The sequence below is a fragment of the Excalfactoria chinensis genome, chromosome 1, assembly GCF_039878825.1.
Source record: "Excalfactoria chinensis isolate bCotChi1 chromosome 1, bCotChi1.hap2, whole genome shotgun sequence".
Classification (NCBI taxonomy): domain Eukaryota; kingdom Metazoa; phylum Chordata; class Aves; order Galliformes; family Phasianidae; genus Excalfactoria; species Excalfactoria chinensis.
The window spans coordinates 108870278-108887849 of NC_092825.1; the positions used below are offsets into that span (position 1 = coordinate 108870278).

The following is a 17572-nucleotide window of genomic DNA, read 5'->3' on the forward strand; positions in this document are numbered from 1 at the left end:
AAAAAAATAAATAAATAAATAAAAATAAAAATTTAAAAAAAAAAAATCAGAAAATTGCTTTGTTAAAGTTTAAAATTAGACTTCCTTATACTTTTTACTTTTTTTTTTTTTTTTTTTTTTTTTTTTTTCTCCTATTTTGTTCCCTAGTTTTATTTTGTTTTAGCCAGAAGGGGGTCTTGTTTCCTTTTAATGCCAGAAAGTACTCAGGATTTCTTTGCAATTTTTTCACTTTTTTTCCCCCTGAAGAACTACTTGACAAAAGAGAGAATTCTACTTCTCATTTCCTTTTGCCTCTAGTTGTACAGATTATTATGTATTTTGTTTCTATTTGTTGCTGTCCAAAAATCTATTCACCAAAAGTTCTTGCTATTGCAGCTTTCCCCAGGAGGCATTTGTGTACCTCTCTGCTTTGCTTCATCTGCACTCTTGACTTTAACTACACATAACATTCAGTTCTTGTCATAACTGTTTCCTGGTTTAAATCTGTAAAACCCTGACTTTCCTGGTTGCTGTATCCTAGTATATAAACTACACAGAATATTGTTTATTAATGAGTGTGTGGAATAGCTGTCCCACTGTGTTATGTTTCAGAAATAAGCAAGATTTGTATTTATTTTAATTTTTTAAATTTTTTTATTTGTCATTCTCTGTTACATAGGTGCCCTCAGATTTCTTCCTTTTGGACAACAGTGCCTTTGAATTCTGTAATCAGGAATGCATTAATAGTATTGATGCATTAACAGTTCAAATTGAATTATTTAGGAAAGTCCTTAAAAAAATAGTCTGATATTTATACAGTGCTTTGTTTGACCACTTAATATTTCTTAGTGCATAGTTAGGAGGACTACCTGACTGCTTTTCCAGTATTCTCTTATTTCAGCTTCTCTTACAGAAATATATATATATATAGAGAGAGAGAGAGAGAGAGAGAGAGACCTCTAAATGTTATAGTACTTTACCTTATGATGCTAATTATAATATGTTATTTATATGTAACCAAACCCCTAGAACCTGTTGCTAATAATATCCTGAGCATTGCTTTTCCTTGAGTAAAATTTTCATTTATATATCATCTATTTCTGTATCAATTCATATACAGTTAGAAGTTGCTATGCTTCCTAAAAGAACAATGTTTTCATTTAAACAAAGTTTCCCTCAGATTTAAATAAACAGACAACTGAAAAGACAGGCCACTAACTACTATTAACAAGACCAGGTCTGAATAAAGAAATAAATTTGTGTAAAAAGCCTAAACACTTTTTATTCTGGTTCTGTATTATCTATGCAAGAGGTTGCCTGCTAGTGAGGTACAGACCTCCATAAAAACTGTTGATCTTTGAAGAGGTGTTGTGGTGTTAACCTAAGGAAAATGTAATACAAAACACTCAACTACTGTCTTGAATTAAAACAGTTCTCTGCCATTCTTTAAAACAGACGTATTAAGTGACATCAGTATTTTGAGTGTAAAGAAGACTGAAAAGTCTGCTTCATTAAGGTGTGGGTAGCTACCATTTGAGAATAGATGATACATTTGTTTTCTCCATTATTTTAGAATGGACTGTAGCATTTTTTCCTTCATTATATTTAAGATAATTGCAGCAGACAGGTGCCATTATTAGAGGGGACCTGTCAACTAATGAAGTGATAAAAATGAGCCATTAGGAAGCCATTAGTGATCTAAGAGAGCAACACCTCTAATTAATGTCTCTCAAAAATATGTAGTGCTTTGTTTACCATTATTGCCCTGGATTTAATTTTTTACATTTACTTTCACACATAATGGTAGTTAATGGTTTTAGAGGGTCACAAAGGCTCAGAATTAGAGAACTGAACTGATCACTTAGGCATGTTCAGTCCTTACTGATTGTGCTGATTTTGGAGAACCACAGCTTTTCTTTTTATGAAAAACCTGATAGTAGTAATAACTGATAGTACATCTCAGGACTGAACTCAGTAGTTTGAGGGGAAAAACACTCTTCTTCACATTTAGACATTATCTCCAATTCTTAATAAGCACATACTTGGGGATGTGAAATGGGTTTAATTTAAATCTACTGAAGTGTTGTGCTCTCAAGAAGTCAGGAAAATTACAATCATTTCTAATAGTTTTATACATCTCTCAGTAGAGTTTTTCTATATATTTTCAATACATTTACTGTAGACTGAAGCTAGAAATTCCCTTATAGAAGGAGAAAGTTATATATATATATATATATATATTTTTACTTCTTTTCTTATTATAGTATGAACATATGGATATAAATTCCTATCAATGCCTCTGGTAGTATAAGACCTTAAACCTCTTTTACTTCTATAAATGAGTTTTGTCTACTCAGAACATCACCCTTCATTTTTTAGCTGATTATGCTTTGAAAGTGTGATGAATAGTATTGAAAATTTAATAGTGGCCTCAGTGTACATAAGTTTGAGATGAAATTATAGGAAACAAAAATGTCATTTGAATATCATGGAACAGAGATGCATTTATGAAGAGCATTTCATGTCCATGCTTGCATTCCCTTGTGCATAATCTCTCTCCGTAACAGACACATATATGCATATGTACACATGAACAGCCGTTACAACTAAAGTAGTTTGTTAGTTATAAGTAAATGTTGCATAGGGTCTGCAACATCCTTACTGCAAATCTCCTTGTGATAATTCAGCAGAGTAGAGAATCTCTAAAACAATGTGGCAGTAATAGTATTCTTGCTGCTCTACTAAAGGTGTTGCTGCTGTACAGACCACCACTTGGAAGGTGAGATGATTCCTCCTCACAATCCAGGATTTTGGCTATTTAACTTCAGTTGTATTGCTAGAAGGTTTTAAAATACCTTTCATTTTGCTTTGATTATCTACTCCTCCCATTTGTATTTACTACAGGTAAAGGTTCTTGCAAGTAAACTATTTAACATAGCTCCAATAGTTTTAAAATATTGAAAAGGTTTATGGAGTATAAATATTATGTTTGGTATCACTGTAGGAAACAGAAGGCCTTGAGAGGGCACTGTTTCCTACTTTTCTTCAGAAATACAGCTTTATGTTTTAAGTACGAACTGTAAGCAATACAATTGCATCCTCCAGACATATACAGTGTAGATGGGAGTAGTGTTATATTATTGACATAGAGATATATAGAGTAACATAACTATTCTTTTTGAGCTTGGGCAGGTACCAATAATTTCGTTTTATAGTATACCAAATGGTTATGGTTTCTCTTACACAGGCAATCACACAATGGGTAGTGCACTTTGCATTGTATTTCTGCAAAGTACATGCAAATAGTTATTTAATGTAACTATTAATATTCCTCAGAAGAGGTGAAAAGCATATGTGGACTTCAGGCTTCTCTCATTTGATTCTCTCTGCAGCTAAAAAGCTGAATTTTATTGTCTTTCTCAGGGATTCCCTCTTGGCCTGACTAAATTCTGAGGTCTCATCTGATAAATGTGGTGAATGAGAAAGTACTTAAAGTATATTCAGGGAAGAAAAGGTCTGAAGTTTCAGTAGTAAATGTCTACAGAATAATAGTACACAACCAAGGACAATTTGTTGCTTATTCCCTGAGTAAATACAATGTTTACTCTGGTAGACCAAAAGTTAAAAAACTTTTAAAAACTTAAACTCTCCTTTGCTAGGACTAGGAAACAATTTGAAACAACTGGTTCTATTCAAACAATTTCACAGGACCATCTGATTTTCCTAGATATTGGTACCATTTTTGGATATCTGTTACTACTGTGGACAATGCTGCCAGCATTTGTTCTCTTGAATAGAATAGGTCTTATACTAGATGGGGAGAAAAGATGATGGGATTTTTAGCCTCAAAGTCCTGGTTTCATGAACAACAGAAAGTCCTACTCTTAAAATATGTGAAAAATTCATTTCCATTTATAAGATTAAGCAGATATAGGATCTTGAAGTGGTAGTAAGTGACTAAAATACGGACATAACTTAGAAGTTCCAGTCATTATATAATTTAAATAAAAATTAAATTGTATGTTAAAAAAAGTTAAATAAAAATCAGTGGCTACAATTTATCCTGGTTAGTAATAAGATATGTGAAATTACTAGACATTTATGTTTAATATTTGTGATCCACTGCACAGATTCAATCCACCTTCATTTATTAGCAATTTTTAAATTTCTACAGCACATAATTTAATTCATATTTTCAAATTACCAGTCTCCAAATGTCCTATTGTGCTGCAGGTTTCCATGTGAGACTTCTTCACTTACTCTTATGCCTGCTTTCCTTAGTATTCAGAAACTTATTTATCTTCCTGAATGTGCTGAGGGGCTTGCAGGGAAAATTATATTCCCCTTATCCTTCAAGATGATTACCAAAATGTAATACAGAACAGTCACAACAAACATTCAGTTTTTCTTACAGGTACCCTGTAGTGTGCATAAAACAAGAAACAGAACATGTATTGTCCATATTACTTCACATCCAAAATATTCAGCATATGAAAATCCTAACTGAGAACCTGTGATGACAAAGTTGTTAATGTGGGGAGTTGGAAGATTGGAAGGTGCAAGTGGAGTAATGACTTAAGTAGGTCAGGTTGGAAAGTAAAGCACAGAAGTGCTGCTGGTAAGTCTGTAGTAAAGATTCCCAGGTTAGGGACTAGCAGTCAAATTCATGGGATGTGCCCTGGGACTTGAGCTAGTAAGAGGTTTATGGGAAATGTGAACAAGAGCTGGTTCTCTAAGGGAAGTAGAAATGACAAAACAAACTGGGGATAAGGAGGTTGAAATTAAAAGAAGATTATGACAGAAGATGGAGGACAGTTGAACAGAAGATGGGGATAACAGTCTACAAATTGCACTTCCTTTAATATTGGTGTAATATGGCTTACTGATAGTAAATGCTTGCGTAACTCTCTAGAAATGTATGTTCACCTTTCTCTTTTTGATTTATATGGAACTAAGAAGCATTATCTTTAGTTAGTACTGAACAAAACTGCATGTGGACACTTGAAGTTGCACTTTTTTTTTTTTTTTTTTTTTTTTTTTTTTAATGGTATTTTCATGCTAGCAGCAAAAATAAGCACTTTGAGAGCTTATTAAAATTGTATACATTACAAGTGCAATTTGCCTTGAAGAATTTTAAGTTAACCTTTCATACAAAAGTGGCAGAGAGAATATACTAAAAAAAATCATCAAACCAGAGTTAAGAAACACATGTTTTATTTCTACAGGTGACAGAAAAAAAGCAAGAGTTAGAGAAATGCTTGAAATTGTCCCGGAAGCTACGAAAAGAAATTAATTCTCTGACAGAATGGCTTGCAGCAACAGATGTGGAATTGACAAAGAGATCAGCTGTGCAAGGGATGCCTAGCAATTTGGATGCTGAAATTGCTTGGGGCAAGGTAACAATGTAACACACACTGTACCTTTATACATCTCAGTTCATGCATATTAAAGAAGGCTTGATAAAGGGAATAAAAATTCTAGTTTTAATCGGCAGAATTTTATAACTGCTATGTTACTGTCACAATCACTGATGCTCAAAAAAGTTTTAAGAATCTTAATCTCCCCACATGTATATATATACTTGCACAATTCTGCTTCATACTGAAATAATCTTCCCTGAAATGAGTTTGAAGTAGAATTTCATTTTTCAAAGAGTATTTTGAATTTTCCATCCAGTATCCATGTAAATAGAGATCCCTTCTCTTTCATCACACTCTACTTACGGATAAAAAGTAAGAGTTCCAGTAGATAAAAGAAGGATGTCAGAAATCAGTAGGTTCCATGTGTTCATGTAGCAGCCAAGAGGAGGAATATTTAGTTCCTTATCCATTTTGTTTTGTGGCTCATTCATTTTTACTCCGAGGACTTTGTACATCAATAATACCTTACTTTGAACTCTTAGTTTAGGTGAAAATGCAAATCCTAAAATGAAATTTTCCTCAAATTTAATACATGTTCCACTAAATAGATAAAAATCTTATAGAATCACAAAGGGACGCAAGCTGCATATCTCTGTGGAATGCTAAGACAGCACAGTATCATTTGACAATGGTAATTTGGTTTATATTCTGTATACGTAAGGAAAATCCATTCTGACTTAGATCATAAGCAAACCAAACCATCATTATACATACATACCAAAAGCTGTGCTTTTGAGGAAACCACGCTCATCATAATTCAAAGCTTCAAACTTTCAAAGAATTATGTGCAGCCAGGGACATTTTGATTAAGTACTGTTACATGATTCCAAAACAATACAGCAAAAAACTGTAAAACTGTTTTCTTGTGTGTGAAAAATTAGCGCTTCAGCTTCGCTTAATAGGAAAAATCTTTTCAACAACTTACTGGTTTCAACATGCAATATAGATATGGCCATGAATAATGTGCAGGCAACTTTATGACTTCCATAAAAGACTGTAGTGGATTCAGACACTGGAGTACAATTCGCTTTGTGTTTCCTAAGGGTTTTTTGTGTGTGTTTCTTTTTTGTTTTGTTTTTAACTGCCCCTTTCAAGCTTCTGAGCTTACTGTCTTTAACCTTGAAATACACTGGTGATTTATGAAACAGGTACCAAGAAAAAGAAAATGCTACAAGTTCTTTGTGAGGTATATAATATATATATATATATTTTATTTTCAGTCTACGAGTCACTGTATTTTAAAAGTAGTGTCCAAACGTGTTAAGATTACTTCTTAGTATCTTGCAGTTAATTTTTTGACTATTACTGCTTTGACTTTCAAACAAAAGCCTTGTACCCATTGCTGTTTGCTGTTTTCCCACTTTCACTTGCTGCCATGGAAGTTTTACACAGTTTGTCTCATCACTTCTGCTTGATATTGTAATCATATCTCACATTATAAGGTCACAGTTGTTTAAGAGATATGTTAGATAATAATATCAATTAATGCCCCCTAACTGTGTTGCTAATTAGTCAGTCCATTTACACAGTGATTAGAACAAAACAAAACAAAAACAAACAAACAAAAAGTTTAGTATTGCTGGACTATGTTTCTAGGTACAGGAAAGCTAATTCAGATGGATTTAACTTCACACCAGATAAAATGGAAAGACTTGTCTTTGAAATCATTTAACCATTAGCTGTATTTCTTCAGATATTGTGTAATTTGAACATAAAGTTTGATGAATTGCACAATTTCATAGTGGGAAGTCTGTCATGGTTTTGTGGTGTTGCTGTCAATATTCTACATCATAACATCATGTTATTGTTACATTTCACTGTTGCTATGAAAAATACATACTTTACCTTATAATAATAATAATAATAAATGTAACAAAAGCTATTTAAAATGAGAAATTTTAAGATGAAAAATATATCAAGCAGATGAACCTACTAGTCCAAAAAATGCTAAAGTATTATGAATTCTCATTGAGGAAATTACATCTAAAGGACTGCAAAAAGATAAAACTGGTAACAAGCAGATTTTGTCTTCAGCTCCAGAACAACTCTCTCATTTGGGTCTGGTCTCATGTACTGCCTCCCTCCGCTCTTCTGCTTCAGTTAGTTGTTGACTAAAATAAGGATAAACAACTTTTATGAAAACAACTCTTCTTGAAGTATGTATTTACTGCATATCTTTCACAAATCCTTTCTCAGGATTGATTCCCTTTAGGGGAATATAAATCAGTATTCCTTTAAATAGAAGCACATTATTAGTTTTGAACTATCCAACAGATTAGTAGCAGATCCAAGCCTTCCAGATACTCATGTACATGCTGAAATTGTGTGATATAATTATATTTTTGCACAAATAATCTGCTCCCACTGTAGCAGGAAGTGTTGTGTAGTGCATGAACACTTTAAAATCATTTTGAGGAATTCACATACTAGTATGCCACTGATAGTCCTATGTGGATTTCAGTGTAGCATAGTACAAAATAGTATATCAATAATTCAGTCCCCAGTACCAGGCCATCACAGTATCTGATTAATGTCACAGCTTTGGGCTTTGGACTTCCTGAGTAAGTGGGCTACTGAGAACATTAACCAATCTAACCAAACGCACCGGGAGATTAATTAGGCCCAGCAGATTGCCATTGTTAGGAAAGTATGCTGAAAACTAACATGGACAATGGAAACAGAGACAGGAAAACTTGGTAGTGTGAATGAATTGAAAACTGGATGTGTGCTGCAGTCATTGCAACTGAGCAGAGAACTCATAATCTTTTTATTTACAGCACAAAGATACAGTTATATTTATTACATGAGTTATTTATAATGAGTTTTCAATATCCAAGTATTTTAATACATGCAGAGAACTCACAGTTTCAAAGATAATTATAGAGGTTAAAGGTAAAAAAAAAAAAAGTGAAGATTAGAATGTTGTCTTCAAGGTATAAACATCCAGAAGTAAAAACAAGCATGAAATGTCTGAAATAAAAAATAACAGTCTTTACATGAAGGAAATTGTGTACATCTAGAATTTGTCTAAGGATAGAACAAAAACTTGTTGGCTGAGTTATTTGAAATGAGAAATGTAATGAAGGTTGAAAGTTGTGTCTTTTTGCTCAACAGAGACAAGCTAAATCTTTCCACTTGAATTCAGTTCTGTTATAATAGATAAGAAAAATGACACATGAGTAGAAAAATAGTCATTAAATATTGTATATTAAAAATCCATTTATAATTAGAAGATTGAGTTAGTGTATGCATATATTACAAAAGACATTAATCATTGAGGGGCTTATTTGTCTTTTAATCAGGAGCTGGTCTGATATGATTTGGATTGCCAGAAAATCATGTTCTCAATAAGGTGGTAGCACAAGAAAAGATTCTCTATCACTCTCTATCAACAGTGTAATTCTACCAGTGCTATGTTATATTTCAGCTGGAGAGCGTAATGCTAGTGAGAGTAAAGCTGACTTGAAGTACTCAGAAACACACATTCAGCAACATATTTCCTGTCAATAAAATCAGTGAAATACAATGATCTGAAAATCTGATTCATTGTCAGTGGTCAGGATGTAATAAAAAAATAAAAGATGGGCTGTGAATAAACAAATAAATGTGTATCAGCCCCTGGGGAGGCCATAATGTCAGTTTCTCAGTTCCTGATTAATTGTGTAATCTCACCCAGGAGAACTCAACAACCTAGGTTCTCTCTTTTACAGAGATTTAAATTATTAAGGTTACTTCAGAGTCACAAAATATAGGCTGTGTGGAGCCATATATAATTTTTTCTTCTATCTTTTGTTGATTCTGAATTTTTAAATCTACATATCTAAATTAATAGAAAAATAAAATTGTATCCTTATTACTTAGCCACAGTTATGGTTTACATGGGGGGGGGAACAAACAAACAGACAAGAACAAAAGAACAGTTCACTTTGATACATAGCAGTCTGTTGCTCAGAAAACCTCTTAATCATATTATCAGAAAAAAAAAAAAACAAAACAAAAAAACCACAAACATGTTCCTTTGTGGCTTCTGTTTTCAACCATCAGTTGTTCCTAGTTAGTCTTTGTTAATGTAAAGGAGGTTATGATTTTTGCTTCCTGATGAGGTATCAATAGCATAACCAAAACCAAACAGCTGTAATAGTTGTTACTAAACACAAGGATAAAGAATATCCCACACTAGAGTGGAATCAGAAAGAGAGATGTGAACCTTGTTTAAAGTGTACATGGCTGCAAGACAGCTATATTTATTTATACAGTGATTCATCCTGTAATCCTGTGGGTTCATATGTAAAATAAAGGTACTACTGTATGCAACTAAAAACCTCTTCTTATGAATTCTTAGTAAAGTTTATCTTCACATCTTCCAACACTGCAAAGGATCCTACATATTCCTGAGTTTCAAGTCATCTGATTTTTTTATTCCTAAAGTAAAACTTTTATTTTACTTTGTGGTTTCTTTTCTGAGGCTTGAATGGTTGGGACTTGTGTAGAGAAGCTTAGATGGTCATATCTGCAACCTTCTCCCTTTCCTCCTTTTGATTTTATGAGGATGCAGACTAGAAGCTGGTCACCTGAGGCATGCCCTACATATAGGCATTTAACACAGGAGATGGATCTGTGTGTCTGTTTTCATTTTCCTGTGTTGTGGGAACCCAGATGCCATTTCCCTAGGAAATGTTCAGGTGCTGGGCATTCAGTGGTGATGTAACTTCCCAGTTTCAGTTAAGGCATGATGCCAGCATTTACCTGAGAAATATAAGTGAGAAAAAAATTCCTTTAAAAAATAAGGAAAGATTTAATTCAGTGAAATCTGAATTCAGAAATCTTGATCAAATAATTTTTGCTGTGTTATCCTGTACTAAATATCCATAACTGTTACTTTAGAAAAGTGTAAGTAAAAAGAATTTCTTCCAATGAGACATGTCAGAGTTCTATTTAACAGAAATTGCCAAGCAGTTTGAATGGTGGGGATCAGGCCCAGCCAGTGTGGTTTCACGAAAGGCAAGTTGCTTGACCAACCTAATCTCATTCTATGATCAGTGACCTGCCTGGTGGATGAAGGAAAGGCTGTTGAAAATATAAGTTTTATTACTCTATATGCGTTACTAATATTATGTATTTAATGAAGGCTGCACTGAAAGTAGTACCTTTTGTGTTAGCCTGTTGGGTTGTTATATCAGAGGTTGATGCTGGTGGTAGGGCAGTAGGTACTGAGCCTTCCCACCATTATTCCATTCAATTTTATTTGTGTGCAGCAGATGGTAGCAGAGAGGCTGTATGATACAGTGGCATCTGACATGCAAATGCCTATGAAGCAAAGGTGTGGAATTAAATTCCTCCATCCTGAAAAAAAAATAGCACCCGTTGACATTCATCAATGCTTGCTGTACGTTTTTGGAGGCCAACCAATAGTTGTGAGCACAGTGAGGCTGGGCAAAGGTGGTGCATTTCAGCAATGACAAAAGTGACAGTGTGTAGATTTTTACAGGCGTAACATGCAGGTACTTCATTTCTGGCAAAAATGCAAAGCAAGTGGCAGTGACTATGTGGAAAACAGTGCTTTTTAGCTGAGAATTTGATCAGTCATACAGAGTTGCTGTGTTATTTGTATCTGCTGTCATTTCCATGGAAATAAACAGATGTTACTTTAAGAGCATCCTACATATATGTGGTTTCTAGATGCTACTAGTAGTATTTTAATATTTTAGCTCACTGAGTAGAATTCCAGGTGAATGTAATGAAAAGATGCATTTCTTCAGTTTGGAAACAAGGCATTTGACAGGACAGAACATGGTTTCTGCTGAAAAAAAAGATTGCACTGGCAAATATCAAAGGAATGCGGAAATCCTTCATAAGACAAATTTTGGTAGAGTTCCATAAGCTTTGAGATGTTGCTATAATGCTTTCTTATTGTCCTATTCATTATGTGCAGTTTCATAGCTATGTCATTTTACTACATGCAAAGTAGATATCTCTAGGTAAATATTGTAAAACATAGTTTTGTTTTGTTTATTTTTTTTAATAGTAAAGTATTAAAACTATATTTTGAACACTGGAGTGAGAGCTAATTCATTATTTATAAGAAGAATTTGTTTACTAAATATGAGAAGATGAAGAACACAATTCTATCAGAGCAAAAACCAAACAATTTGTGTTATGCTTATTTCCCCAATTATAGGAAGCAAGAGGATGAACCTAGTGGCTGTTTGATGACCTTTGTGTGGAGAATGTTTAATTTCCTATTTTTTATTTATTTTTTATTCTGTTGATTGTAGGCAACACAGAAGGAGATTGAGAAACGCCAAGTCCAGCTTAAGAATATCTGTGATATAGGAGAGAATTTGAAGACAGTACTGAAAGGAAAGGAAAGTATAGTGGAAGATAAACTCAGTCTCCTGAACAGTAATTGGATTGCAGTAACTTCACGTGCTGAGGAATGGTTAAATCTATTAATGGTAAGAAAAATGTCTTTGTGCCCACAGGAGAAATGATGCACAGGTGTGGGTGCTCATTCTCATGGGATTGCTTTTTCTGGTGCCATAGAGTATGTTTATCTAATTCATTGACAATCAATCACAGTGTTTATTTTGTTGTATATATATATTATGTATATATTAGTATTTCCCATTCCTAGCTGCCTAAGTAGTTTCTGGGCCTTTTTTTTTTTTTTTTTTTTTTTTTTTTTTTCCCTTCCTAAAGACCTAGACTACTTGAATATGAATCATATAAAGGAAATGGCAAGTATTGGTACTGACTTTGTGTTTGTCTACATTAGCATTTCTGTTTGCAACAGAAATACAGCCTGGAAGATACCACCTTCATGTTGTTTTGGTCCTCAGAACAGATGTGATATGTGTGAAATAAATTCATTTCAGAGGCAAGTGAATTAGAAGCTCTGTTCAGGACTACTCACCTAATGTGCTCAAAAATGATGATGTGGTCCTTCAGAACTGTGTGGTCCTCCTTTGGGCAATTTTGTGATGCATGTTTTGATGAGGATAGTTTGTTAAGGGACCCAGAATAAGCCTCATAAAAAGTAAATCCCTGAAACACATTTAATTTAAAATCAGGATTCCCAGCTGCTTAGAGCTACTGGCAATCATAAAACTTTATTCTCTTCTTTGTGTTGTCCTGAAGAGTTGACAAAAGCAAAGAAGGAGTATTAACCATATAGTGGCCAAACACTAAAGCAAATCTGTGATGTTTCTATTCCTGATGAAATCAGAATGCAGTTTTAAGCCAGAGGAACTGAAGTAGATCTCAGGAATACATTAGACTTTTCAGAGTTTGGTGTTTTAGAGCTCTACTAGAGACCATTATCTTAAGAATGCCTCTGTAACAGATATGCAGCTTCACTACAGGGCCTCTTCATCTGCAGGAAGCATCCAAGTGCAAACATCTGTTTGTGTCTGCCCACTCTGGAAGACTGAAGCATTTGGTCCAGCATGATGTAGGTGCTCAGCTTCAATGTAGAACTGATTATAATAAATATATATTGAAGTTTATTTGTTGCTGTAGTTATGTAATTGGTAAGGTTATGTAGCAGGATTGTGGTTTCTGTAAAAAATAATACTTTTAATGACTAAAAGGTACAGCTCAATTAAACATTAGTGGTTGCTACTGTCACACTACTTAAATGTCCATATTCTTATAGTGAGCTAATAAGTACATACAGTTCACCTATAATTTTGAGATGGGTATGCATACACCTCATTCTGTCTCATCAGAAAAGACAAAAGATTTATAAATAAACAGCATCAACAAAAAGTTTTATTAGAGTATCAACGACAGTAGCTTTTTAAAACGTAGAATATGAAAGCAGAGAAGCTAAGTGAAATGTACATGAAAATTTTATATATGTAACTCACTTTCTTGACTGTGATTTTGCAAGTGAATCCTTGTTTCCATCCTAGTTTCCATCACCTTAGTAGCTCACCAAAAAGCAAGCCTGACTCTTGGGAAATTTCACCTCCATTAGGCATGACTGCCAGCTTCTTGTTCCTCTCAGCAGTCTCACTGAGCTGCAGATGCCTGTTTCTGGCTGTGATTGTATCACCCTCCTGTCTGTCTCTTAGGAAGATTCTGTCTCTTCTAGAATGTCTTTCAAAGCAATAAAGCTTATAAAGTGAAAGCAAACACATAAAATAGATTTTGTCCTTCACAAGACAAGCATATTGTATAAGAAGGAAATTTTGTTTCATAACCTACACGTGTTTGCCACAAATGGCATAAATATGGCTATTATTTCAGTTCTGATTACTTTTTTGTATGCAGTATTTACCTTTTTCACATACAGGAATATCAAAAGCACATGGAGGCTTTTGATCAGAAGGTAGCTAATGTCACGACTTGGATATATCGTGCTGAAATACTGTTGGATGAATCTGATAAGCAAAAGCCCCAGCAAAAAGAGGAAACTCTTAAGGTAAAAAATAAAATAAAATAAAATGTGATTTTCTGGAAAACATTAATTTTATTCTGAAAAGGAATGTATCAGAACTAGCATACTTTGAAAGGTATCCAAAATTGATTAACATTATGTTCTCTGCGATAAAGCTACCCTCTGGCAGCTTGTAGACTTTGTACCAGACAGCAAAAGTTAAGTCCCTACAGGGATAAAACCAGATATATTATAAGTCTTGGTTACATCATGGTGAGTAGAACATCATCTTTTTAAACTTGTGTTTGCTGGAAAAAAACACTTAAGCAGAGCTGGTTAAACAAAAACCCATTCTCCTATGCTTTCATTTTTAAATACTTTTCTATATTTCTTTTATTCTTTTCTGATATCTATGGTATCTGCACTGGATTTCTCTGTCATATGATTGTTTTAGTCCTATAAACACTGCTTGCATTAATGCTAGCTCAACACCATGAGCAAGAATATTACATGGGGAATAAGCATTATAATAATGGCTTAGTGCATTGATCTTCAGGTTTTATTTGGCTTCTTGCATCATTTGACTGACTGATGAAAAATTGACATGTAAGATAATTGTGACAAAGTAACTTCTTAAAATAATTTCTTTGTCAAGGACTTAAAGTTATTATCTATTAGATTTATATATACATGCATGTATTTACTTTAGTAATAAGCGAGAAATGTTGTATATTATCTGAGAAATAGTTCACAAGTCAAAATCAGAATTGTATTGCTGATGGTAACATAGTGATACCATTTCCCAAAGAAAATTCTATGATAATCAAAACTTTCAAGTAGCACTTACACAGAGCATAAATCAATGGCTCATTGATCTCAGAATGGTTACAGGACAGACTTCTGAAGCAAGATTAACAGTTTTGCCAACATAAAGCACAAAGTACTATTATCTTTGCCATCGATAAAAGTTTGCACTTATAATGCACACAGGAATTTCACAGACATTGTGAAATACTTCCTAATGCTCAGATGTGTTTATGATTCCTGAATGTGTAGCTCCCCTATTTTGCCTATGCCCATATTGGCATCTACTGTTATAATTATTACAGAAGGTATGGTTTTGTAAAAAATGTTGGTAGATTTGTGTAGAAATATCACACTGGTGTTCATTTCATTATCTTTCCCTCCCTCCACTGAACATTACTAAACAGTAATGAAAGTAGCAACTGTTTCCCTGAGTTCTTTAGTGTATGATTTATGATCACAAAATCACAGAATGGCTTGGTGTGGAAGGGCCCCTAAAGACTATTCTGTTCCAACCCCTTGCCACAGGTACCCACTATGTCAGGCTGCCCAAGTTCCCATCCAACCTGCACATACAGAGATGTGGCACCTGCATCTCTGGACAACCAGTGCCAGTGTCTTAACATGATTAGCAACTTTCCTTATATTTAAGAACATAAAATAATTGATTGTACCCTCAAATATGTTGAGGATTGTATTATGGCAAATAACAACCTGTCTAGAAATACTATCCACCATTATATTCCAATAGAAGATCAGAAAAAAGATATATAGATACATTCCTGATGTAAATTTTGAGGGACATGAGTATGAATGTTATCTCATGTATTTATACTGTGTTTGCATGCTCATGCATAATTGTCTGAATTTGCTTTGTGGTTTTGCTCCCTATTCCTTTGCACACTCTCTCTCTCTCTCTTTCTCTCTCTTTGCATTTATTACTAACTTCAAGCCCTGTCTCTTGCTCACGGACTGTAGCGCTTAAAGGCTGAGCTGAATGATATGCATCCAAAGGTGGACTCTGTGCGTGACCAAGCAGTAGACTTGATGACAAACCGTGGTGATCACTGCAGGAAAGTAATAGAGCCTAAACTATCAGAGCTCAACCATCGATTTGCTGCCATATCACAAAGAATTAAGAGTGGAAAGGTAGGAAGACTTGCTTCCATATGGAGATGCATACAAAATGGTATCTATATAAGGTGCACAGTTAAAACTCGTCAATGGACTATAGTGTCTTCAAAAGCTATGATTTTAAAGGAAAATACATTAAAATCCTATTTTTCTATTTTTAAGTGTGAGTGTTAGAGGGGGGTTTGGCATTAAGGAACGTTTTTTACTACTGCACAAATAGTGATATTCACTAATTTTATATAAACATATACCTGTTAGCTCACTAACACTGAAAATGAATGTCATCTAGGCAAAAATAAGATTCTTAACCTTCTCAAATTACTGTCCATAACCATCTTTTTATGTGAATTTGTTCAGAGGGGTAATTTTTATTAAATATCTTTTCCTATGAGGTTGAGACTCATTAAGGTTTGGCATGCATGTATTTGTTTTTGTTTATTTCAACTTTACTTCAGCTAATTATCTTTTAAATTAGTTTGAGTACTTAACTGAATATGAGTTCAATATGAATTAGGGCATTTTTAGCCAACTTGTAACTTCTGATGTGGAATGAGGAAGGACATAAACCACTCGCCTTCTCCATTGTTTTTTGCTGCCTTTATTGTGAAGAGTTGTTTGGCAGATTAAAGCAGGCAGCCATGTAGGTTGCATAGCAGGAATATATGGATCCTGATCCTATGTCTTTGTGGTAGCTAGTGTAATGGCACACTAAATCAATGCACAGAGGATCAATGGCAGGGAAGGAAATAAGCCTTACAAATGCATTAGCAAGTTTGCATGGTTTTCATTTACTGTTTTGGGCTTTCACAGTGCTCAGTGCCCTCTGTAATCAGCACATTCTTTGTACATATTTGAGTTGATTTAGTTTTCATTTGTGGAACAGAGTATGTCCTAGAGGGGGAAAAAATAAAAAAAATAAGCTTAATGATACAAACTATGAAGCAATGTGAAATAATTGTGTCAATATTTTCTTGAAAACAAGAGAGAAGGTTAGAGGGACCTCTAGAAAGACTGAGGAGAAAACCAGGGGTAAGGTTTGGGTTTTCTTCAGTATATTGCTGAGTTGCACACTTAAGAACTGCAAAAATGAACAGTAGCATGTAATTGGAATTAAATTAAAAATGAATCATATTAATCTTAAATGCAAGAACTGTGCAAAGAAGGATATGTGTGAATCCTTCAGAACACTTTTTTATGGCCTCTCACTTCGAGAAGTATGTCTTATTTTGACATTTGTTATTTTTGTTGTTGTTGTTGTTGTTTGTTTGTTTTTTTTTTGTTTGTTTGTTTGTTTTTTCCAGGAAATATTAGTCTTTCCTGAAAACCAAGTACTTTCTCATAGCCTATATACAGGCAAAATTAACTTCTGGATTGTTTAAAACTGATGCACTATTGAATGAAAGATGAAAAGATTATTTGTTTTGTAATAAACGAAAGCTTCAACAATTGTCTGACTAGATCATTTCATCTTTGCTAGTTAAGATGAACTTTAACTGGATGATTTCTAATCATTTTGCTCTTCAGGGACGCAAGTTCCTTCTGTAACTGAGTGCAGAGTTATTGACATTATTTCTCTGACCAATGTAGCATTTTTTACTGCACAACAATAAACTAGACATGTTTTTCCAAAGCTGCTGCCCTTTCTAGGTAGTTTCAACATAGATTCTGAGGAATATTGATTCTGTGTTATTGTGGTGGGTAGACATCATCCAGCAGTATTTAAGCACCCACACAGTAACTCACTCAGCTCTCATCCCCTCAGCAGGATGGGGGATAGGAACAGGGAAAGTGAAACTGAGAAAACTTGCAGGTTGATACACCGACAGTTTCATAGGTGAGGGGAAAAAACGCAAGT

The 17572-nt window shown here is 34.1% G+C and overlaps 1 protein-coding gene across 16 annotated transcripts in view; it reads left to right on the forward strand.

The window, feature by feature from the left end:
* DMD (dystrophin) overlaps positions 1 to 17572 on the forward strand; it is a 1110121-nt gene that overhangs the window by 497195 nt on the left and 595354 nt on the right. For 14 of the 16 annotated variants that reach the window (XM_072349305.1, XM_072348356.1, XM_072348443.1 and 11 more), the window contains 4 exons: positions 5205 to 5375; positions 11675 to 11854; positions 13696 to 13824; positions 15562 to 15732. In XM_072349305.1, coding sequence (XP_072205406.1) covers positions 5205 to 5375; positions 11675 to 11854; positions 13696 to 13824; positions 15562 to 15732 — 651 coding nt within the window. Of the gene's footprint in view, positions 1 to 5204; positions 5376 to 11674; positions 11855 to 13695; positions 13825 to 15535; positions 15733 to 17572 lie in introns of those variants that run through there. The other 2 variants (XM_072349036.1, XM_072349394.1) reach the window with 2 other exon arrangements.